This window comes from Neopsephotus bourkii, unplaced genomic scaffold (assembly GCF_033783945.1).
Source record: "Neopsephotus bourkii isolate Nb327-2 ecotype Australia unplaced genomic scaffold, CSIRO-AGI_Nbou_v1 NB_1250, whole genome shotgun sequence".
Classification (NCBI taxonomy): Eukaryota; Metazoa; Chordata; class Aves; order Psittaciformes; family Psittacidae; genus Neopsephotus; species Neopsephotus bourkii.
The window spans coordinates 3,776,540-3,800,103 of NW_026901735.1; the positions used below are offsets into that span (position 1 = coordinate 3,776,540).

A 23,564-nucleotide genomic window follows, 5' to 3' on the forward strand; every position below is an offset into this window, starting at 1 on the left:
CCGGGGCTGCTGCGCCGGAGCCACGGGAGCCTTTGCAGCTCCTGGCAGCGGCAGAGACAGGCACAACCAGCCGGCAGCTGGTCCTGCCTGTGCGGCACCAATCCCTTAATGAGCTTGGAGCGGCCGGGGTTGGGAGAGCGGAGATAAGAAGTGGCGATGCCCAGGGCCGGGAAGAGCTTGGGATCGCTCTGCGGACGGAGGAGGGAGCCGGCAGGTTCACACGGGATGGGCTCAGGAGGAGGCGGATGGTGCCTTTGTAACGACTGTTGAAACTCGCTTCCTTGGTCGTGTGGCTCATCGTGCGTTAGGTCTCGATGCTGGGGAAGAAAGGTGGTTTGCAGTGAAAACCTGACAGAACATAAACGCGATGTTTTGTGGGAAGGTCAGAGCTTATTAAAACATCTCCATGTGGAAAAGCATTGATTTTGGGATAAAGAAAGTGCCCTGGATCTTTTTTAAACATGGTGTTTAAGGATAACAAAAGGGAGTCCTTGTATGCACACAAACCTGGGTTTAATGACTTCTCTAACGTGTAAGCTTTAAATGTACTTAACATGCTTGCTTGCACACAGCTGCAAGCTGCCTGACAGCAGTGCAACCATCAGCATCCCTGTTGTTCCACAGCAACTTATGGAAAGGGGAATAAACATTTACACACACAATACCTGATGGCTTCCCTTATGGGAACAGAAGGCAGGGAAGGTTCTGCTTTGGGTCTGTTTGCTTCTAAAGGAAGGCTTTCCTAGAGCTGCACAGTAATCAAAGGTAAAATGACACTTTACAACATAGTTACACTGGTTTCTTTGGTAAATCCTTTAGATAGCATTTCCTGGTGTAAATACAGTGATTACAGGGCAGATTTAGGGATCCTATGTGCTTTAAGTAGGACCTGTAGGGTATAAATTATCATACAGTAAGATTACTCCATGTAGCTCTGTGATAACATTTGCATCCTTGTATCTCTCTTTGGCATTACTGTACCATTCATTAGCATAACCAGGCTAAAGCAATATTAAGAACCTTGTTCCCCCTTGTAACAATCAGAACACTTTGCAAACATCCCTCTCTTGCAGGATGGTTTTGATTTGGATTCAAGCACCAACAGGGAGCAGCCCCTGGCTCTGAGTGGAGACTGTGACAAGCAGATAGACTTCTCCAAAATGCACCATTCAAACCAAGAGTATTACCTGAAGCTGGAGGAGCTGAAGAACGCGCACTTGGAGACCATGGCCAAACTGGAAAGTATGTACAGGAATAAACTGCATTTGAAAAGAGAGCAGCCCCTGGGCACGAAGAATGCTGCTGCTGGTATGTGCTGCAGGTAAGTCTGGTGGTGCCTTTTATCTAGTGAAGGTGTCCCTGCCTGTGGCAGGGGTTGGAACTGGATGAGCTTTAAGGTCCCTTCCAACCCAACCCAGGCTCTGATTGTATGATGAAACGCTTTGCAGAGATCTGTAAGCCAGGTTTGTGGGGTTTGTTTCCTGGGGCTGGAAAGTGTTACTGTCCCCATTTCCTCTAAGCAGGTAACACAGAGAAGTTTGTTTTAATAACAGAAATGCTTTTTCACCTTGCTAAAGGGCTGTGAGAGTTACAAGTGTGTGTGCAGCAGAGGCTGGGCAGCACGTTTAGTAAGGCACAGTGCCTTTCCTTAGGAAGTGCTGACTTGTTTGTGACCGGCATTGGCTTAAACCTATGATCAGGCCTGAGTGCCCCATGTGCTTCTCTTACCCTTTCCTTTCCCCAGCCAGCACTGTTGAGTTTTGTTTCTAACGATGATACCTCGCAGTGGAAGTTACTGGCTTTGTACCAGTGTTGGACTGACTCAGAACACCTTTTTCTTCCCTTTTTTAAAGGCCAACTTGGGAGAAGAGCTCGTATCAGCCTCTACATCTGCACAAATCCTTTTCAGACTCTGACTTAAGCGATCCCTTAAGCTTGAGTGTATCTGAGGGGTCTGACAGAGCCTTTGAAGAAAACAGGAGTGAAACTCCATCATCTGCACTTGCCAAGCAACGGATTGAAACCATGTGGGATGGGTTCTCTGTGGAAGATTACATCCCTCGCACCAAACCCAGCTCACCCGCCTACAGAACCAGGCAGAAGAAAGAGAAAGCATGGTCACCCAAAGTGACGGTGCCCAAGCCCTTCCAGATGACCATCAGAGAAGCCAGGAAGAAAGAGCAGAACATCAAGTCAAGATCGCTGGTTGAAATGGAGAACAACTTACTGAAGAAGCAGCTGGAGGAGGAAGCAGAGTGTCAGAAGCAGTTCCGAGCCAACCCGGTGCCCGCTGCTGTCTTCCTGCCGCTCTACCATGAAATCGTGCAGCGCAATGAGGAACGCAGGAGGTCTGTGAAAGAGAGGAGCAAACTGCAGCTCTTGGCTTGTCAGAAGCCGTTTAAATTCATTGAGCGAGAGAAGCAAAGGAACGAGATGAGGAAAATGCAACTGAGAGACCTTTCTGCGCCTGGAAAGAAAACAGGACTGTTCAAAGCAAAACCGGTTCCTAGATGTGTCTATAGCCCGGCTGTTAATGACAGGCTGAAGGAGGAGGAGCTCTACAGGGAGATCAGGATCAGAATGAGAGCTGAGGAGCTGCTACGTAATTCATCTCTCCCCAACAGCAGGCTGGCTTTGAAAGACACCAGCAAAAAGAAGAAGCCCAAGTGCAGTGAACCAAAGCAAACGGAGCATAAACCCAGGATCAAATCAAGTGTTCCAGACTTTGAACTGCTGCACCAGAGATTTCAGCAGCGGCTCCTGCAGCAGAAACAAGTGAAGCACCTGACGGTCTGTGAACCTTTTGGTCTCCGTACTCCATATATCCCCTCAAACAAGGGGAAGATATTGAAGGACATTGAAGAGGATGAAGAGAAGCTGAAGGAAACACGCTGGCCATATGTCTCTCCAAGACGTAAACCCCAGATGAGACATTCAAGGGTAAATTCACATCTTGGAGGAGCTAAATCACCAAAAATCACAGAATCCACAAGACGTCGCATACACGCCATAAGGTGACTACTGCAGTGGTGCTCTATGTTGTGGATGTACTTTAAGAGCAGTCTTCTCTGGTATTTCTATGTATCATAGAATTGTAGAATAGTTAGGGTTGGAAAGGACCTTAGGATCATCCAGTTCCAACCTCCCTGCCATGGGCAGGGACACCTCACACTAAACCCTCTCACCCAAGGCCTTGTCCAGCCTGGCCTTGAACACTGCCAGGGATGGAGCATTCACAACCTCCCTGGGCAACGCATTCCAGTGCCTCACCACCCTAACAGGAAAGAATTTCCTCCTTATATCCAATGTAAACTTCCCCTGTTTCAGTTTTAACCCATTACCCCTTGTCCTACCACTACAGTCCCTAATGAAAAGTCCCTCTCCAGCATCCCTATAGGCCCCCTTCAGATACTGGAAGGCTGCTATGAGGTCTCCACGCAGCCTTCTCTTCTCCAGGCTGAACAGCCCCAACTTTCTCAGCCTGTCTTCATACAGGAGGTGCTCCAGTCCCCTGATCATCCTCGTGGCCTCCTCTGGACTTGTTCCAACAGTTCCATGTCCTTTTTATGTTGAGGACACCAGAACTGCACACAATACTCCAGGTGAGGTCTCACGAGAGCAGAGCAGAGGGGCAGGATCACCTCCTTCGACCTGCTGGTCACGCTCCTTTTGATGCAGCTCAGGATACGGTTGCTTTCTGGGCTGAATATGTAGTGAATTTTTCCATGCAGTGGATATAGAACTTAATGTATATTAATATAAGGGCTTAATTATAATAGACAAAATACTTAAAAGTAGGACTTAAGATTGTTAAAGAAAGAATAGTACATTCTTGTCAGCATATGCACAGGAAAGGGATAAATGCCCACTGCTTCCCAGGATGCCCCTGAATCCCTTAAAATGGCACGTACCTTGTGTCCTCTTACACCTACCCTGTTTTCACCCTGCTTTCCTCTTTGCCAAAGCTTCCTTTGAGGTCTTGCTCTTGGTTCAAAGTGAATTCAGCCTTAGTTTATGTTTCCACCAGGAGTTCACTTGAGGAAAAGAGGAAGCTGGAAGAACAGCAGCAAAGGATCAGAACAAAGCAGAAACAAAGAACAAAAAGCCTCCAGAAACTTGTAACCATTCGGGCTGAGGCCAATGACCCCCATCAGAGCCTTGCTCAGGTGTCTGAATCCAAATTAAGAACATTCAGGTATCTTGTTGCATTCCCCTGATCCTGGAGATCTCATTCTACATTGTATGAGAGACATACAATGTAAAATATAGTGTAGTCCAAGTTTATGTAGTCACACGTTTGCTAAATCATACACTGTACAAGCAGGTAGGAAAGAAGTGGCCAAATGCAGTATTCCAGCCGGGAAATTGTTGCCTTTTCTCAGGATTTTGATCTTTATGATATTACAGCTTAGCTCCTATGTTTCCTCAATGCAGAAATCAAAAGGAAAAGGACCAGTGTAGTTACAGAATACCCTTGCACTGCTGGAATGCCAGGTGTTGGTACAACTTTGGTGCTCGCTGTCTCCTACAGTAATGAATAAGTCACAATTCATCACTTTGTCCCAGCAGGACCCCACTTAAGAGGGAAAATTAGAGCAGGAATATTAGTTCAATGTAGCACAGGTATCAGCAGCAAACCAGGAAGCTGCTGGTGCTTAGTGGGAATGGGATCCAAAACTCCCTTTAGTAGAGATAGAGACTGGAAGGCTGTTTCTATAGGACTTGAGGAAAAGTAGCACTCAAGGAATAAACATCAGAGCCTTCTCAGTGTGCTGTAAGCTACCAGTCCAGAGGGCTCCAGCTCTCCAATGCTGATCTGACTCCAGAACTGATGCTTGGCCTTGTTTCTGCTTTTCATTTCTGCTTCTTGTTCTTTGTAATTCCTAGGAAAAAACCTCCACAAATTAGTCCTGTTTGAATGAGTCTCTAGTGAGGTTTATATCTCTCTTGGCACCATGGCACTGCAGCAGTATCATCCATTTAAGGTGGGGTTACGTGGTGACAGTGAGAGGTACTGAGTGCTCTGCCTCTGTTGCTTCATGCATAGGCAGGATCCTGGGCAGCGACTCAAATCCTGATTTCCAGTAAGGAGGCAAACAGCCAGTAACTGACAGTGGTAGGGCAAAACAATACAAGGGTGAATGATGGAATGGTTTGGGTTGGAAAGGACCTTAAGATCATCCAGTTCCGACCCCCTGCCATGGGGAGGGACACCTCACACTCATGAATGCTCATGAGATAGGCCTGATTATGAGATTTGTAGCTTAGATTAGCAATTCTTAACTCTCCTACTAAACATTAAGACATTTAGAATATGGTTGAAGCCAGAGATCTGTCTGAAATGCAGGTGGAGGCAAGGGCTGTAGGCAAAGCACACAAGGGCAGAAGCAGGACTTACACATGGTCCTGGGCAGCAGAGATGCAGTGGTAGAGATGCAGGTCAAAGAGGGCAGTGCCTTCTGACTATTTGGGTAGAGTCAGAGCTCAAACACTATTGCTTTTGTAATGCAACCAGTAGATAATAACAGGAGCTTTCTAATGTCATTGTCCTTGGGTAGATGATCTGCTGACTGTAGGGCAGAAGCAGAAAGCAAGCTGAGTTACAGTAGCAGGGTGGAGAATCAAGAGGAGTAGTGGGTGTGTTTACAAGATGTGATTTGAGTTCATTCAACAGCAAACTTCAACATTGAAGTCTTCAGCTTAATCAGATTTGGTGCATATTGTAACACACTCGTCCTGCGTTCTTGTCTGCACATAAAATTATGCTGTTACAAAGCCAGATTACTTCCCTGGTGCTGATGCATTAAGGCTGGTACAAGTGCTTAACTTGATAATGCTTATTTCAGCATAGGCTGGGTAATAGGGTACATTAATGTAAGTGCTCTCCTAACAGATAATTAGGTTTGTAGAGAGCAAGCAAGGAGCAACAATGAAGTTCACTCCCTCCACGTGGTGAATAACTTGCTTTAATGCACAGCTGTTGTGCCTTGCAGAAGTTCAGAGGATAGTAAGGGAAGGAGGCAGGAGGAGATACAAGTGTAAATGTGCCAGAGCTCTCATGCCTGACCTTAAGTGACTTGGTAATGCTGGAGCTGGCCCAGCACAGAGGCAATACCACAGAGAGGTGTCTGTGTCACACACAGAGGATTACAGCCCATTACCTGGATTATCTGGTGCTTGCTGTGATCTGAGACATTTCCTCATCCTGCTGTATTGCCTGGGACCTTGACAAGCCAAGTAGGAGAACAGTGTCCTATGATGGCACTGGCACAGGGTGCCCAGAGAAGCTGTGGCTGCCCCATCCCTGGCAGTGTTCAAGGCCAGGTTGGACACAGGGGCTTGGAGCAACCTCCTCTAGTGGAAGGTGTCCCTGCCCATGGCAGGGGGTTGGAACTGGATGAGCTTTAAGGTCCCTTCCAACCCAAACCAGTCTGGGATTCTATGATCCAGAATGTGGCCACCCCTCTTGTGAGACAGACTGGAAAAGTAACAAGCTTCTTATCATCAAACTTTTACCTTAAAGTGCTGAGTTTTGTTTAATGATACTAATTTCCTATGTGTATTCTACTCAGTATTGCTTAGAAGAAGCAGAATATCTGTATGAAATCAGAGTTTAAAAAACTAAGTATCCTAAATAACCCTAAGAATCCAAACTCAGGCAAACTCTGTTTAAGCTCAGTGGCCAGGACCTCTCTCTGCTTCTCCAAAGTGACAGCTTCCCAGCCAGTTTTATTCAGTGCTTACAGAGAGGCAATTGCTGTGAAATGAGACAATAACCTCAGAGCCTGTAACCACTGTAAACTAATTTACTGTTGATACATCTTTAAGTAGGCGAATATTGAGTTTGTTAGGAGCAGTTTAACTGCGGTAGGAAATGGCTTCTTGTATTATAAATTCCTAATCATTTCTCTTGTCCTCTGTTTCCCTTAGGAATTATGAGAAGCAGAGAATGCAAGAATATCTGCAAGAGCTGCAAGAAATGGAAGAAAGAGTAAAACAAAGGCCACTGCTTTTCGAACGAGTCACTCAGGTTGTCTTGCTTCTGTGTTACTTCTTACCTTCAGATACTGCATTAAGACATGGGTAGTCAGACATTTTCAGAAGATAGCTTGAATACAGCTTTCAGGCCAGTATTTGTCCATTCTAACCATATAAATACTGCTAATTTTGGGGACTAGATATTCATGGCATGCTTGCACAGGGAACAGGGATGGCTGTAGTAAATGTTGTCCAAATCAGTTTCACCATGAGTTACAACATGAGGGATAGGACAAGGGGTAATGGGTTCAAAGTTAAACAGGGGAAGTTTAGATTGGATATAAGGAGGAAATTCTTTCCTGTTAGGGTGCTGAGGCACTGGAATGGGTTCCCCAGGGAAGTTGTGAATGCTCCATCCCTGGTGGTGTTCAAGGCCAGGCTGGACAGAGCCTTGGGTGACATGGTTTAGTGTGAGGTGTCCCTGCCCATGGCAGGGGGGTTGGAACTGAATAATCTTAAGGTCCTTTCCAACCCAAACCATTCTGTGATTCTATGAGTAATTTTAAACTCAACAAAGAATTACAGCAAAAATTTAGGAGGTTTAAGCTGGGAAAGAAGTGATAAGAAAATTCAAGTGTCCACTATAAAGCTCAGCTGCAGTATGTATTATTCTCTCTCCATTTCATTACAAGCACATGCTGTTAGTGTGGTCCCTGACCTGTTTGCAGACCCAGAGAGGCAGCAAGTCATAGATCACTGGTTCCCTGGTCCCTTGTCTGTGTGGGTTTCCTGGGTGCGGGGCAGGAGCATCCACGTAGGTTGGAGGACAAGTTCTCCTCACTCAGATGTTAGCTGGTGGAAGAGAATTTACACCCTCAGTGCCAGAAGGCAGAGATACACAACTGTGTAATCTGTTAAACAGCAGGTACGAAGGTGAACACTGATTTTTTTAGGGGAGTTCTACATGGCCACATCTTCCTCCTCCTCCCTCTAGAGCTATATACAGAACACAGAGCTCTTCATTAGCCAGTGGGTACAGGGAGCAAACCAGCTCAAACTAGTATAGAAAAGGAAAGTCTGGTGTAAAGTTTAAGTATTGTATTGCCATTTTTACCTGCAGTGAATAATCATTCCACTTGCCAGATGCAATGAATGAAATGGAATATTACTATCAATAAAGTATCAAAAGACAGGCATTGAATGCATTTAGATAACACGTAACCATTGTGGGTTTGCCTACAGAAAAATGCCAGAATAGCTGCAGAAAAGCGTTACTCCAACAGACTGAGAGCGCTGGGGATATGCCCTGAGTTTGTGTCAAGGAAAGGACAAGGAACCAAATTACTACAATATTCCAGTGCTGAAGATTTTAATTACTCCACTGATGCCAGAGAAAGGTAGAGATTAATGAAGGATTCCCCCCCCATACCTAGTAATTAGTGAGTTTTGATGTGTAGGTTTCTTTGTCTTACTTACTTGCAGTATTTCCCATGTAAATACCCAACTGTAGTTAGCATTAGTATGTATCCTGTTCTTTTACCCCAATTAAATGTGATTTTATAAAACACGGGAGAGCACTGGATATGGTTTGAAATGCCCTTCAAGGAAAACTGAAGGAAAACCTTCTTTATTTGTTCCTGTCACCAAAAACTGTGGCAGGTTGCTAGTAAGTCACTTCATTCTGAATTACCTTCACTGAATTGTGAAAGTAGGTCTTGTAAACCCCACTTTTCAATATCCATTAGGTATTATGATTCAAAAGAAAGCAGAAATGAAAGAATTGAATATATATAAGCAATACTGTTATTTTCAAGCATAACAGCAGACTCCAGTGTCCCCCCTTCCCTTTTCCTTCCCCATTTCCACCCCAGCCAAGGATTTGTCCTACATTACCTGCAGGTAGTTGAAATCCTGCTGGAGGGCATCTTACCTGCAAGTAAAATCACACGTTCAAATTGTCTTTTCAGAGCCATCGAGGATGAAGTGAAGGAAAGGGAATCCTTTGAGGCTGACAGCAGTGGGTCTGAGCAGTCCTGGGGGGAAGAGGAGGAGGAGAACAGAAAAGGTGTCACAACTCCCATCCAGGATGGCCAGTCCAGTGAGCTGGAGGATGAGGAAGAGGCAAGAGCCAGCTCTTATGCCCATCAGCATTGCCATGCAGCTGAGTTGAGCCCCCCCTCTGATCAGCATCATGAAGAAGAAGAGGAGGAGAAAGAGGAGGGGGAGAAGGAGGAAGATGAAGCACAAGCAAAAGCAGGCCGGTCACTTAGCCATTCCCAGGAAGAGGAGGAGGATGACCAGTCAAGACCCAGCTCTCGGTCTGATCAGCCCCATGAGCATGAAGAGGAAGGTCAGTCTGACCCTGAAGCTGAGGGTGCTTTTGGCTATGAGGATGAGGAGTATGAAAATGATGACTCGGAAGAGAAACCCAGCGATGGTGAAGCTGACTGAATGAAGGCAGGCAGATGGCCTGAGGCTCAGGAACCTATTTCATTGCTGGCAGTGAAATAGACACCAAACAAAGACTTGCTACTTTTCTACTGATACAAAATGCTGTGAATTTAAACCTTTCCAGCCTTTCCAGTGCAGAAATTTTGTCTATTTTCCAGTAGGAAAGATCCAGTTCGGAATTTCCACCAAAAAAAAGAATCTACTTTTGTATTAATCTTATTTATTCTAGTCTCATGTGATATCAGTTTGTAAGATGAACTGTGACCCCTGTTTAATAACAACAGCTTGCATGCTGCATTGGTAAGTACTGAGATCTTCTGTCCAGCTCTTTCTACATGCTGGCGAAGGCAGGTAAGATTCTGGAGCAGTGATTTGCCATCATCAGTGTCTTCTGGTCTCATGTAAATGTTTCAGTGCTTGTGGGGTGTGTTCATGCCATGTCTTGTAGGATGGCAATGAACAGACAAGGGTTTGTTGTGCGAGACCTCAGAGTGGTTTTAGCCAGGAGCACAATGTGTGCAGTTAGACCATATGGCCAGGTGAGCCTGTTCAGTTCCTCCCTCTTCTTCCCATGGGGTTTGTCTTCTGCCCACTTAAGCGAGCTGAACTGTGACAGGAAATAAGGTGCTTCATCACCTCAACTACTTTGTCTATCTAAAATATTAACAGTACTGCAGTTGCTCTCCCTATAGTGGAGAAGATGCCTCGAATACATGGCAGGGACCACTTAAAACTTCACAGACATTTTTAAGGCTTATAGGCAAGCAGAAGAGTGGCTCAGTAGAGCAAGTGACGCTGCAGATCTTGTATGTGTCGTGTAACCAAGCCCCAAAACTGCTCTTTCAACTCCATTTTAATTTGAAAAGCTCAAACCATGATCTTGTAAAATCATTCTTCATAAATTCTGGCAATCTTAAAAGGTCTTTATTGAGGCAGGAAATATACACTGTAAAGAGAGGATCTTACTAAGTCAGGTAAAAATGTAGCCCAACAGCTCTAGTTGATGCAAGTAGGGAAAGAAGGGCTTTAGGACCTTTTCCTACACTCTTGCCACTCAGGACTTCAGCTACTACTTCTGTTCAGAAAACAGAAGGTTTGGGGTTTGGATTTGATTGTCTTTCATTTAGTTTCTTCCATGCTGCATTCAATGCAGCATGGAAATTGCAGATTCCTGTTGTTGTTTCTTCCTCCTGGCTTTAAGAAACTGTGTAATGATGTTTGGAAGTTTAACATGACTACTTGTATTCATTTTTGAAGTGTGAGCGTAACAAACAGAAACTTGAAATTTGCTTCTTTACTTAAATAAAACAGACATTTATGTATGTTGTGCGTGACAGCATCAATCACTACTTCAGGAGGAAGATGACGGTTTACAATCCCTAGTTATACCTGAGGGTCCCACAGTACCAACTCAAGGCTGGTTTGCTTGTGCTTGTCAGTATTCTATAATCCTGAAGAGCTGTACAATATGTTGTTGAATTCATGGTCATGTATAAATGCTACTTGTCTCCTTAGGAACTAAGTTCTCTTGGAGGAAGGCAGAGGAGCTCTAAAGGAGTTTTTGCTCAATGATTATTTGAAGAGATTTCAAATCAGAAAAGATGCAAACCATTTCTAAGGTCTGGCAGCACTCAAATGTTCTAAAAGAATGAATCTAAAACTGTTGAACTGTTAAGATAGAGATTAAAAATATTGCTAGAAATTCCTTGAACTGAAATGAAGTAGCAAAACCAGTGGTTTATGTAAGGTTTTAGAAGAACGGAACCTGTGTATAATTCAGATTGAGCTTTTTGATGAATTCTTACTATATTAGCCTTAATAATAACAGAATTCATGAACACCGATAAAGAATCATAGAACAGTTAGGGTTGGAAAGGGCCTTAAGATCATCAAGTTCCAACCCCCCTGCCATGGGCAGGGACACCTCACACTAAACCATGTCACCCAAGGTTCTGTCCAACCTGGCCTTGAACAACATGCTGAAGGATGTTATGTCAATGATAGAACAGGAGATACAGTTCAGTTTTAATAATTGCAGATAAATGCAGGTGAGGGTAAAACATCTTTCTGTATTATATACTACTATACAGTGAAAAAAACAAAAGCAATTCCATCTTGAACACTGCATGAGCCCTGGTCCTCCCATCTCAAAAGGGATTTCTTGTGTAAGTGGAAGAAGGCAACAAGACTGATCAAAGATAAAGAATGGGTTTCATATGCCAAGCAGGTAGTTTGGGGTTTTGTATGACAATATATACAAGGATTCTTTAATTTGGGAAAGATATGAGAGATCAAACTGTGAGATGTGAAAGGAGCCATTTATGGAGATCGCTTTGAGCAGAGATTTTTCAAAGGGGAAGAATAATGAAATTTAGGTAAAAAAATCTGCTCAGAAATTGCATTACAAACGAGAAGGGGATGAGCTTTCCAACAAGGCATGCAAGAGGAGAGGAATAGCAAAGAAAAATCACAGATGACAGAACACAAATGGGGGAAGACTGGTCAGGATGAATTAAACCTCTTCAAACAAAGAACGAGGCACATACATACGCCATGCTGGCATGAGATGAACAGTAGCCCAGCCTAAAACCCAGGTCATTATTTGACCTTTGGGTTTTGTTGTGGGGATTTTGCTTGGGTTTTTGGCAAAGAAGGTGATTTAAAATGTAGAGAAAACAGGAAGGAAAAGGATGATGGCACTGCAATGAAAATGGTTACATTTAAAGAAACAACATGAAAATCCAAATCCAGGTAAGAGGTTTTTGCAAATGACCAAGAAGCAGAGTAGTACCATAGAAATGAGAATAGAAACTGTAGCACATGGAGTCATTTCAATGTCATTCGATTCACAAAAGATGATCTAATAGAAGCATTTTAAGTCAAGAAGCTCATTAAGTGGGAAATGCGGGTGCGTTATGCACTGAGGGAAGGTACTTAGCAGGAGGGAGATGAATAGAGAAGTTTCTCACAGCGTACTGAATATTCTGGCTTTAATGTTTTAATCAACAGCCACAGCACAGATGTAGAAACCTGTGCAGAAATTTGCAAAGAAAATGAGAAAGGTGTATCCAAAAAATGCAAGAATGACAGCTCTTTAATGGGAATTCGACACCTGAAGCTGCAAGGAGAAAGCCCCAGGTGACCTGTTGAGCAACAGATATTGTACCTCAAAATGTGATCATAGACGAGGCCATGGCATGGAAGGATATGGCAGGATATTTGCAGCAGGATGGGAAGAACACTACTTTTAAGTCCACAAACACTGCAGATCCCGTTCTGGTTTCCCAAAGGATTCTCATGGCACTGGATGTGAGCAACAGCCTTGGTTGTATCTGTTCACATTAACCACAGGTTCCCACTGAGATAAGCTGTAGCCATATCCATGGTGGTGGAGAAGGTCAGTGTTACAGGCAGTCTGAAGGGCCAGCATTAGCTCGTGGCTGCAAGGCAGTGGCTTGCAAGTGTATGTGATTTGTAGGGGATACACAATCCAGGAAAGGGATACAGATTCTGGAAGTTTAATGCTCACAGTTGCTATGGAACGGCTCTAATATCTGGTAAGCCCAGGCTGAAAATGGTTGTAAGGTTGTAGGACCTCCACTGTAATATCTGCTTTTACTGAAGTTTAGAGACACTGTATGGTTTTAGCAGCAGCAAATTCCACAGGAAAAGGGGTATCACTGCCAAGTGAACCAAATACAAGTACAAAGCCCACAAAGAAATGACTTTAAGTTGCAGCCAGATGCAGTGCCCCATGTAAGCGTTCAGCACCCACGTCCATCTGCCTTGCACTGAATGCAGTCCTGGAATGTTAATATTGACAAGTTGTGTATATAAAGCCTGTTTATAGCTGTTTCTAACTCTATACCTATCTATGTAATTACATATATTTCTGTGTTTTGAAGAAGCCAGAAGGTTTAGATATTGTGGGGTTTGTGGGTGTAATGCAACGTTGCGGTGTTGCTGAGGGAAGCCAGGGACAACTTTGAAAGCCAACATGAAAGTGCCACCTCAACACTTCCTCTAAAAACAGCGTCCAGCTTTGAAGAACAGGCTCCCAAAGCACAACACCCAGCTGGAGACTCCAGTGAGTCTCTATGGGAGCTGTTGCTGCTGTGGGACTGTTCTGTAACACCTTTAGCTTTGGCACACAGAGGGGTGTTTCTGTCTTATAGGTAAATGTTGGTTGCCCTCCAAATTTACTTGTATCTCAAGTGTTCTTTGTATGTGTGATACCACTTTCTCTAGAAATCATCTTCTCAAGTACATCGTGACCATAACAGCAAGCTGGAGGTTAGGTTGGCTTTTCCTGTAAGGGAAAAATGATTACATCAACAACTTCAAATGAACAGAATAACCAAAAAATGACCAACTTGCTGAAGAAAACATTTAAAGTCATCACTGGTTTTAAAGTCATTATAGCCCCATTTAGAATCCTCAGGCTGCTGGGATGGCAGAAAGCAAAATATGTGCCTGAGCTTAACAAATAATAGGCACTGTAGAGATCAAAATGTATATTACAATATGTATCTGAAAGTGTGTTTATACAGTTGCCAGCGAATTTAAGTGAGACATCAGGTACGTATTCAAAATAGATGTGGCTAGGAATACATTATCAGTTCATCATGAGACGATCTGGCAGCTGTGTGCTTACAAATGTTAACATGCAGGTGAAATCAGGCATGGTTTGAGACCTGCTGTCCTCACCCTTCAGTGGAATCTCAGCCTTACATCTCTGGTTGTGGATTTTGATAATTATGTGGCTTTAGGGGGGAAAAAAAGCCTTTGCATGTTCCAGCAAAACTCAAATTGCTTCTTTCTTCAATAGGAATTTCAGGTATTTGAGGAATGTCAGAGGAAACTGAGACTTACAGAGTACCAGAAATATTCTGATCCCTACTGTATACTAGGAAAGCCTAGCAGTCAGATGAAGCAGCAGAGAAACCAGGGCTCACAAGTAAGACAAACTGCACAAATATGAGGAAAGTTGTAGGACATGAGATAGTGCTTTAGATGTTAGGGTTGTATTAAGGAATAACAGCATTAGGAGGCTTCCACTGTGCTAAGTGTGCACAAACACACAGAACTAAACCTCCAATCCAGTCTTACCAGGCATCTCTGCATGCTTCAGAGGAAGCAGATCATGTTTGCTCACAGAGTAAAGCCTTCCATAGACAGCTGAAACACCTTCTTGTGCCTATAGAACACAAGCTCTGCCCTCCACCGTTCTTTTCTTTTCCTCCTTGTTTTTCAGACCCTTTCACTGTGTCAAAATAGCCCAGCCAAAAGGAGAGGGTGAGGTTAGGAGATGACAGGGACAAGCAGGACTTCACCCTTTTAGTGCTGGCCAGTGACTGTCGGTGTCTCACACAGCTGCATCCCAGGATTAGCCATATGAGAAGATCCCCTGCATGCTCAAGTGTCTGCAGTACAGAGAAACAGAGAAGGCAGATGTTTGTGGGAAAGAAATGCTGTTACTTTCTGATATTTAAGACTGTAAATGAGGCCATATTTAATTTCATGAACACAAAGGGTACTGTGGAAGCCAGTTGTCAACAGGACTAAAATCAGCCATATTTACACTTGCACAGCCCAATGTTTGCCACTAATAGTTAGAGCTTACTAACAATAAGCTGATTACTAACAATAGTTAGGCAGGTTAACAATAAGAAGGTTAGGAAGATTAAGCAGGTTACTAATTAACAGTAAGTAACCACTCTCCTAACAAACACAGCTAAGAAACCCCAGCTGCCAGCATAATAAACTGTTACAAACCATCCCATTACCGCATTATTCAGATCACCACTGTTCTCAGACATAGCCTTCCACACATAGAGATGCACATAGTTCTCATGAAGGGCTCCTGTTAACTTGCTACACTTTATAAAGTGTATTTCGTGCCATCCTGCATTTTCTAAAATGGATGAGAGATACCAAATTACATTTGTAGTTAAGTACAAAAGCAAACAAAGCAAAATCAGCTCCTGGAGCTGTTAATGTGGGTCTCATTCTGGTTAAATTCTGCTCTGGGGAGCTCAGTCCAGTAACACCTTTATCCCTGAAGGTCCTGGAACTGCCAAGGGGACCATCACAGCTTAATCTCAGATGTAATACTGAAGGGGCCACACAAGCAGCGAGGTGTGAGTTAACATATTGCTTATCACCAATTTGGGGGTTTAAACTCCAAGAGTTGGCCAAGGAAAGAAGCAACTCTAAACATTACACAGCAGAATCTCAGCACAGAGTGCTCAGGCTGCTCTGACTGGCACAAAGTGCCTGCTTATCACACCACTGCAAAGTAGCCATTGTTAAACCACACCTATCAATGGGTTGATAGAGCTTGTGGTAATGCAAAACTGTGATGCTTCCCAAGGCAGGCAGACCAGAAGCATGTGATGGTCAGAAAGGAGATACTGAGCAATTAAGACTTAAAATAAAACTCAGAAAATTGCCAAGTTGCCCACTTCAAGGACTAGAAAATACTGTTATTTCCTTTAAATCCTTGTCCATTTCATCTCCTCAGTGAGAACTTCCCAGATCCCTTGCTTGGTAACCAGATTCATACGTTATTCCTGGGTGAAACCTTCCTTCTCCTCTGTTACCTACTCTGTTAATGCTAATTTAATTCAGGCCTAGGAGGCTGAGGCCAAGTTTAGCTCTCCTTGTGTAGCTGGTTGGGTACCTTTTGCCTGCTCCAGCTTGTTTCTAACACTGAGAACGAGTACACTACCCTTGTAGCACACAGGCCCTCCTGTTCACACAGGTCCCTTTCCTCCCTTTCGCACTGAAAGGCAGCCCCACACTGCACAGAAATAACCTTCAGCTTTAAACCAGCTAAACAGCTTCTGAAAGGAGTATCCACACTTTTCTAATTGATCCTAATAGCTGGAGCTGCTGTGTACACCCTGGGTAATACAAGTGCATGCATAAAATAGTGAAGCTGTTTAAAAGAGAGGCAGCCAGGTTGCACTGCTGCTTTCAGAAGCCAGTAATCACCAACCACATGGCAACAGTATTGAGTGTGTTCTGGACGAATGAAGCTGTCTCAGTGATTGTACATGTTTCTGAACACGGGCACAGATGCTTCTACAATGGGCATACCTGACCCTGCATCCATCCAGTGGTCCCTGCTGGGAAGCTGGTGGTCTCATTGAATTCTCATGAGCAGCTGAGGCCAAGCTACATGAGAGAGACTCTTCCTCAAGGGCTTTCTGCAGCTCATCCACCTTCTCCAGAAGCAAACTGTTCTCTGCTCTTACCAGTCAAACAAGAGGTGCTAATACATTAACACAGTAAACACTATACACCAAGGTTGTCATTTCTGAAGTTACAGAGCACAGGGATCTTGCACAGTTATGCCACCTCACATTGGCTGGAGACATCATTATTTCCAAATGGGCGTACCTAAAGAATACTCACAGTCATTGACACATCCAGCACTGCTGAGGCAGTAAATAAAGTAATATTCAACTACATAGAAAGGGTAACTAGGGAAAAGTTGCTCGATTGAATCAACAGCAACTGCGGAGAAGGACTTGGGGTCTTGGTGGATAAGAAAATGAACATGAGCCAGCTTCAGTGTGCGCTTGCAGCCCAGAAAGCAACCGTATCCTGGGCTGCATCAAAAGGAGCATGACCAGCAGGGCGAAGGAGGTGATCCTGCCCCTTTATTCTGCTCTCGTGAGACCTCACCTGGAGCACTATGTGCAGTTCTGGTGTCCTCAACATAAAAAGGACATGGAACTGTTGGAACAAGTCCAGAGGAGGCCACGAGGATGTTCAGGGGACTGGAGCACCTCCTGTATGAAGATAGGCTGAGAAAGTTGGGGCTGTTCAGCCTGGAGAAGAGAAGGCTGCGTGGAGACCTCAGAGCAGCCTTCCAGTATCTGAAGGGGGGCTATAGGGATGCTGGTGAGGGATTCTTCCATTAGGGACTGTAGTGACAGGACAAGGGGTAATGGGTTAAAACTTAAACAGGGGAAGTTTAGATTGGATATAAGGAGGAAGTTCTTTACTGTGAGGGTGGTGAGGCACTGGAATGGATTGCCCAGGGAAGCTGTGAATGCTCCATCCCTGGCAGTGTTCAAGGCCAGGCTGGAAAGAGCCTTGGGTGATATGGTTTAGAGCGAGGTGTCCCTGCCCATGGCAGGGGGGTTGGAACTTGATGATCTTAAGGTCCTTTCCAACCCTAACCATTCTATGATTCTATTCTATGATTCTAACAGCTACTTCTCTTCTAGACACCTCACTGACAGTGCAATACCAAAGTGTACTGCTTGCCCTCCTCACGCTAATGAAGAACCAGCAATTCTAACCTGTGTGCCAAACCCCATCTTAGGCCACAGCTTAGGTCAGCACTGTTCACCTGTGAAGCATACTTAGTTTAAATGAAAAGAATATCCCCCCTGGAAGTTGTGTCTGTGGAATGAAATGAACGTTCAGTTTGTGAGGTGCTAACAACCAACCCAGCCTGCCCTCTGACACTGGTCAGAACCCTTTGGTGGACAGCATCCACCAAACCCAGACTGACAGAGGTGAACAGGAGTAAGAGGTTTTCTGTCTTCACCCACTCCTCAAATCAGTTTAAGCCTTCCAAATTTCTACAAGTTTCACTCAGTTTAGTTTCCTGATCTGCTCCCTTACTTACTGCACTGCCTGTGCCATCACAAGGGAGACATGAGAACAGTAGGAAAGAGAAAAGAACCTTTTTCAGCAGTAACACCGACCTAATATGTGCATGAAAACCTCCCTAAGATGAGGATGCTGCACAATCACAGGGTCCACTGGCTGTACAGGAGAGCAGGAAAAGGGAAACAGAAACCCTGCCAACCACCCACCATCAAAACACAAAACACCTTGCTAATGGCAGATCTTCTTTAAATGCCTTTTAAGAACCAAAATCAAGACCCTCAATTCTGGAGGGAGTCAGATTTTCCAAGAAGAAACTGCCCCTTTAAAGAAAGAATCCTAATAGAATAGATGCACAAGCTGCATTCCAAAGGATACAATAACATTCCCCATGGGAACCATGACAGTGTCTTTAAGGTTTTTTGTTTGGGTTTGGGGGTTTTTTGGGGGTGGGAGGAGATTGAGTGGGGGTTTTTTTAGCACTTCCTGCAGCACAAGCTCTTTAGGCTCTGTATCCCAGACGTTTTGCTGCAGAATGTCTGCTTAGGTCCCAGTCACACAAAGAGCAGTCATAACAAGAAGTATTGTACTCGGTACCATAAACACTGCTAGAATGGAATGGAAAGATTAAGGAGAAAATCATTAAAAATAGAACTCTTTTCTTTCCAAAGGAAATAACGTGATTTGTACCCCAGCAGCTGTTGTCACTGTTATAACAATGGGTCATTTTAGGCCATATCTCACTGCACTTAGAATCAGGAAACCCTGGGACAAACATACTACACTGTGTGTGGGACAGCGCTACAGACTTCAAGGCACTTGCTAAAGGTCAACACAGCTGCTCCATGTTTTCCTCGAGCACAGCTCTGATGATACCTGCAGCACTGGGGAGCTACAGGTAGGAAAGTGAAGCTGGCTTCTTTATGGAACTGTTGGAACAAGTCCAGAGGAGACCACGAGGATGATCAGGGGACTGGAGCACCTCCTGTATGAAGGCAGGCTGAGAAAGATGGGGCTGTTCAGCCTGGAGAAGAGAAGGCTGCGTGGAGACCTCAGAGCAGCCTTCCAGTATCTGAAGGGGAACCTATAGGGATGCTGGGGAGGGACTCTTCATTAGGGACTGTAGTGATAGGATAAGGGGTAATGGGTTCAAACTTAAACAGGGGAAATTTAGATTGGATATAAGGAGGAAATTCTTTCCTGTGAGGGTGGTGAGGCACTGGAATGGGTTGCCCAGGGAGGCTGTGAAAGCTCCATCCCTGTTCAAGGCCAGGTTGGACAGAGCCTTGGGTGACATGGTTTAGTGTGAGGTGTCCCTGCCCATGGCAGCGGGGTTGGAACTGGATGATCCTAAGGTCCTTTCCAACCCAAACCATTCTGTGATTCTATGATTCTTGGAACATCTCAACTAAAGCCATCCAGTTTGCAATGAGGCAGGTTCAGTGACCAACTGATGATTGGACCTGGATCCCAGCTTGATAAAAGAGGGATATGTGGCAGAAAAGTACTCAGCAACACATTGCCAAACACCTTTTTTCCCAGGTAGATCCTTACCTTTGACTTTACAGGAACAGCAAGAATTCAGCTCTCAGGATATGAGCAGTTAGGATGTCTTAACTGTTTCCCCCAGTGTTTTGCCAGAAAGACTGCATCTTCATTCCCAGCAACATAGTGATTCTCTTTACGCTGTAACAAATGCATTTCACAGTTGAGGTCCTATGCTTCTTTCCTAATAGAAATGCCAACAGATCACATTAGTTATTTTTATTAGACAAAGTTAAAGCTCTTTTTATTCAATTCTAATGGAAACTAAGGGAAGCCCCCTACCCTCTGCAGCTCCAGCAGTGCAAAACCTGCCCTTTTTCCCTTTTTCATCTCTCCCAAGTACAGGAAACAACCAACAAGCCACCTTTCTTTCATATGTTGTAAAAGTCTGAACACTTCAGAGCAAGCCTAGGGACCGGAAAGCAAACTGCTGTACACTGGCATACATCCACCAGCACATCCACATTTCCTTTGATAAGCACTTTCTCATTTTCCAGGGACGAGATTTTTGCTTTTTTCCTTTTCTTTGTCCTTTTGAGCTTGGATTTTCACTCTTCCATTTCAGACAGGCTCTTGAGTCCTCCACTTTAACTCCCAAGCTCCCCTGAAGCATGAAATCAGACTCTACAACTCAGAGAGTTATAAAGCAGGTACATTTACTACGGCACCGGGTGCAAGGGCGATCGCTCCTCCTAACTTGGGCACTGAGGGGTTAAGCTAGCAGATATTTATCACACACAAACATGCATATTCATTAGGTTCTTGAGAGAGCAGTGGGGCTATTACAATTAGTTTAGGTAATCATTATCATAACTCTCATCCCTTTTGGTGCTTGCGTGCTGCCCTCTGAGATGGTCGTGGGCAGGGGTCTTGAGGATGAAGTAAGCAGTCTTCCTCATGTGGGCAAAGGTCTTCAAGATGCAGTAAGCAGTCTTCCTCACGGTGTACTTTTCCCTTTGGCACTGTTGGATGCCCCAGTAATCACAAAACCACCTGAAACCAGCCCTATCTGTAAGCTTCTGATAGCTGGCAAAGATTTAGAACAGTGTGACCTTCGTGCAAAACTTACTGCAAGCAGAACAGGACGGGCAGACAAGGAGTATCCCAAGCTAGCAGATGTTCGGGAGGCACTGTCTCCAAACTAACTGATAAGGAGAAGGATGGTAAGGAATAATTCACCCATTAGAAGGATGGAAAGAAAGAATTGACTCATTAGAAAGATGGAAAGAAATAATACACTCATGTTAGTAAGGCTGCTAAATTCTGTTACCACACCGCAGACTTACAACACAAACATTGTTCTCTCTCTTAGACCCAAGTTAAGTTGAAAGTATTTTAACCCTATGTTTTGCAGACACTTGCTTTCCTTATATCACCCTCAGCAGGGCAGAAAAGACACCACATGCTCACTTGGAAAAAGCAGCTCAAATGTTCTCTACTCAGCCCCAAGAGCCTGAGCACCGATTTGGAATAGAGAGGTGGGAAGCTGGGTCCTAGTAAGAGCAGGGGGTGCTCTGAGTGAAACAAGGATCAGGATTTCACCTGCACCTCTCTGAGAAGTCATTTGAAACCCTGAAAATAGGTTTATAGCTGGGCATTTCTCACAAGGAAGACTCCAGGATCCCTGCCAGCTCTGGAAGGTGGCTGTAGCAAAGCTGTGCATTATCTTGTCAACATGCAGAGCTTTTCTTTAGAAACTTCATTAATATTAATGGAATCACATATATGTTCCCCCATCCCTGGATCTGTCCAAGCCCAATGCTAGTTACATTCTGGAGGAGGAAGCTGCTGGCAGACACCATGAACCATGCCAGAAAGCTGAGTGCTTCCCCTGTTTCCCAGCTATGCAGAATACAACAGACCCATCGTTCTCCAGATATACAGGAAGGTTTCATGCCCAGGGTGCTCTCCATCTCTCAGCTGCAGGTCACTGGAGACTGTAGCTCTTCACTAGTTCTCTTTTGTCTCTCCATTAGGATTCCTTCCCAACTTCCCTATTCCCCAGCACTGAAGGGGCATACTCTGGCCAAGAGGTATACTCATTTTCTGTATCATTTAAATACCATGACACTGGATCATCCTACTGTGATGATTTAAAAGTATCTGCAACCATCTGAATTCCTTTAAAATACGAAATTCCAAGCCTATGTTTAAAAATCCAAGACTGACTTTACGCTTGCTCAAGCCATTCCCTTAAGGAGCAACCACAATGTAAAGACTGGAGCTCACCTGCACTTAAATTCCTCCCAAATCCTTTAATGGCATAATCAGTTCTAGCAAATGCTTCCTAGACAAGGAGAGCCTGGAGTTCATTTTAGTGTGCGTGTCCCCACAATGGCATAAAGCTCATCAGCTTCTGAACAAATTAAGTTTGTGGTCAGAGGCAAAAAACATTGGTGAATATCCAAGACAGGCTGCCTTTATTCTCCTCATATATTTAGCCCATGGAAAAATAGAATATGGAATGGAATGGAATGGAATGCTGTTTAAGTGAACAGATGTCAGGGAGCTTTTAGGATGATGAAGAGAACTGGTTGCTTCAAAGCACCGATGGGCAGTGGCCGCACAGTGACAGCATTGTGAACAAAAGGGTTTTCTTCATCCCCTCTATCAAAGCTGTAATGTTATATGTCAGCCACCTCATCAGGAGGTGCAGGACAGTAGATGCATTAGCAGAGGAAGGAATCAATTCAGTCAATAGAGGAATTGATACCTGTCTATAGTTAGAAAACACCTTTTACAGAACAAGCTGTTCTCCTGGATCACTGAGAAAGAAAAGAATTCTATTGAGTTTCTAAATACACAGATACATGTATAATTAATATTGTCTAACTGCCAGACATTAAGAGTGTTGTTCCCTTCTTTTATTCTTTCCTTCTCAAGAGTGCATCTAACAGCTATGGGGAAAAGAACAGACACGTCAAAGAGTTATGAATTCTCTGTATGCTGAGCAGGGAGCTGGTATACAAAGCTTAAAGCAGCGAATATAGAGACTACTTACTCACAGAAGCTATTGAGCAGGAAAACAGGATTCAGTCTTCTCTTTCTGACCCACTGGTGGGTGGGCAGGACGGTGGCTTTCTCGCTTCTCCATCCATAAAGTGCAAATAATATTCATCCACATTCCCAATACTCCATGAAATACTGGGCAAAAAGGCCTCACATATGCAGAAGGAGGAACTAGGACATTCCTGGGGAGAGACAGGGCAGTGTTAGCAGAGTCTGGCTGTCTTCAGAGCAATCTTCACAAGACAGGCCTGGAGGACAGGCCAAGGGGAATGGCTTGAACCTGCCAGAGGGGAGACTGAGATGAGCTCTTAGGCAGAAGCTCTTCCCTGTGAGGGTGCTGAGGCGCTGGCACAGGGTGCCCAGAGAAGCTGTGGCTGCCCCATCCCTGGCAGTGTTCAAGGGGCTTGGAGCAAGCTGCTCTAGTGAAAGGTGTCCATCCCTGCCTGTGAAAGGGGGTTAGAACTGAATGAGCTTTAAGGCTGCTTCCACCCCAAACCATTCTGTGATTCTATGATTCCAATTGTCCATGCATCTTGCACTGTGGTTCATATCATTCAAAGAACCCACACTAGTAGATTCCTTTTGGACCAAGTCAACCAAAAGGTGCATCCCAGCCATCACTGAGTGGCTGGTCCTGAGGACTACAGGACTGGTCTAAAAGCAAAACCCTTGAAACATGCAATCAAACACGAGGTTGTTGCACTGAGCTCCCCTCACCAGTCTGCCACCACCGCTAATGGAGATGCAGGTAAAGCCTCCAAGTTCAGACCAAGGGCACTGTGGAGGGCATCCAGCAGGTGGCAATCTGCTGATAGCAGTGACAGCAAAGGGCGAGCAGGAGGTCCTGCTTCTGGCACAGGGCTCAAGGTCAAGAGTGTGGAAAAGAGGAAGACAGTGCAGGGAGAAAGAATGGTTAAGCTTTATGTTATATACTCGTTTTTCTGGGTTTGAGA

The 23,564-nt window shown here is 44.5% G+C and overlaps 1 protein-coding gene and 1 long non-coding RNA gene across 4 annotated transcripts; one reads left to right on the forward strand and one right to left on the reverse strand.

The window, feature by feature from the left end:
• Positions 1-326: 326 nt before the first annotated feature.
• Positions 327-10,724, forward strand: FAM161A (FAM161 centrosomal protein A). Of its 2 annotated transcripts, XM_061364822.1 has the most exons (6): positions 327-1,321; positions 1,854-3,014; positions 4,028-4,195; positions 6,931-7,030; positions 8,221-8,375; positions 8,946-10,724. In XM_061364822.1, the coding sequence occupies exons 1-6, from the start codon at positions 1,161-1,163 to the stop codon at positions 9,427-9,429; spliced, it is 2,229 nt and encodes a 742-aa protein (XP_061220806.1). In that variant the 5' UTR covers positions 327-1,160; the 3' UTR covers positions 9,430-10,724. The 2 variants fall into 2 exon arrangements, with proteins under 2 accessions (XP_061220806.1, XP_061220807.1); XM_061364823.1 differs by lacking the exon at positions 4,028-4,195.
• Positions 2,939-22,816, reverse strand: LOC133218430 (uncharacterized). 2 transcript variants are annotated; one of them, XR_009727151.1, is made up of 6 exons: positions 22,608-22,816; positions 19,612-19,786; positions 7,697-7,830; positions 4,784-4,883; positions 3,933-4,052; positions 2,939-3,077 (listed from the first exon to the last, which is right to left on the reverse strand). It is a non-coding gene; the product is annotated as an uncharacterized LOC133218430 (long non-coding RNA). The 2 variants fall into 2 exon arrangements; XR_009727152.1 differs by lacking the exons at positions 2,939-3,077; positions 19,612-19,786; positions 22,608-22,816 and adding an exon at positions 8,909-9,027 and having other exon boundaries at positions 3,713-4,052.
• Positions 22,817-23,564: the final 748 nt, after the last annotated feature.

What these genes read in the sequence shown, in the direction of transcription:
- FAM161A (XM_061364822.1), top strand. Translation starts at nt 1,161, where the DNA reads ATGCACCATTCAAACCAAGAGTATTACCTGAAGCTGGAGGAGCTGAAG. An exon ending in GCTGCTGGTATGTGCTGCAG is followed by an intron (nt 1,322 to 1,853) that starts GTAAGTCTGGTG and finishes CCTTTTTTAAAG; the next exon opens with GCCAACTTGGGAGAAGAGCT. An exon ending in CGTCGCATACACGCCATAAG is followed by an intron (nt 3,015 to 4,027) that starts GTGACTACTGCA and finishes TGTTTCCACCAG; the next exon opens with GAGTTCACTTGAGGAAAAGA.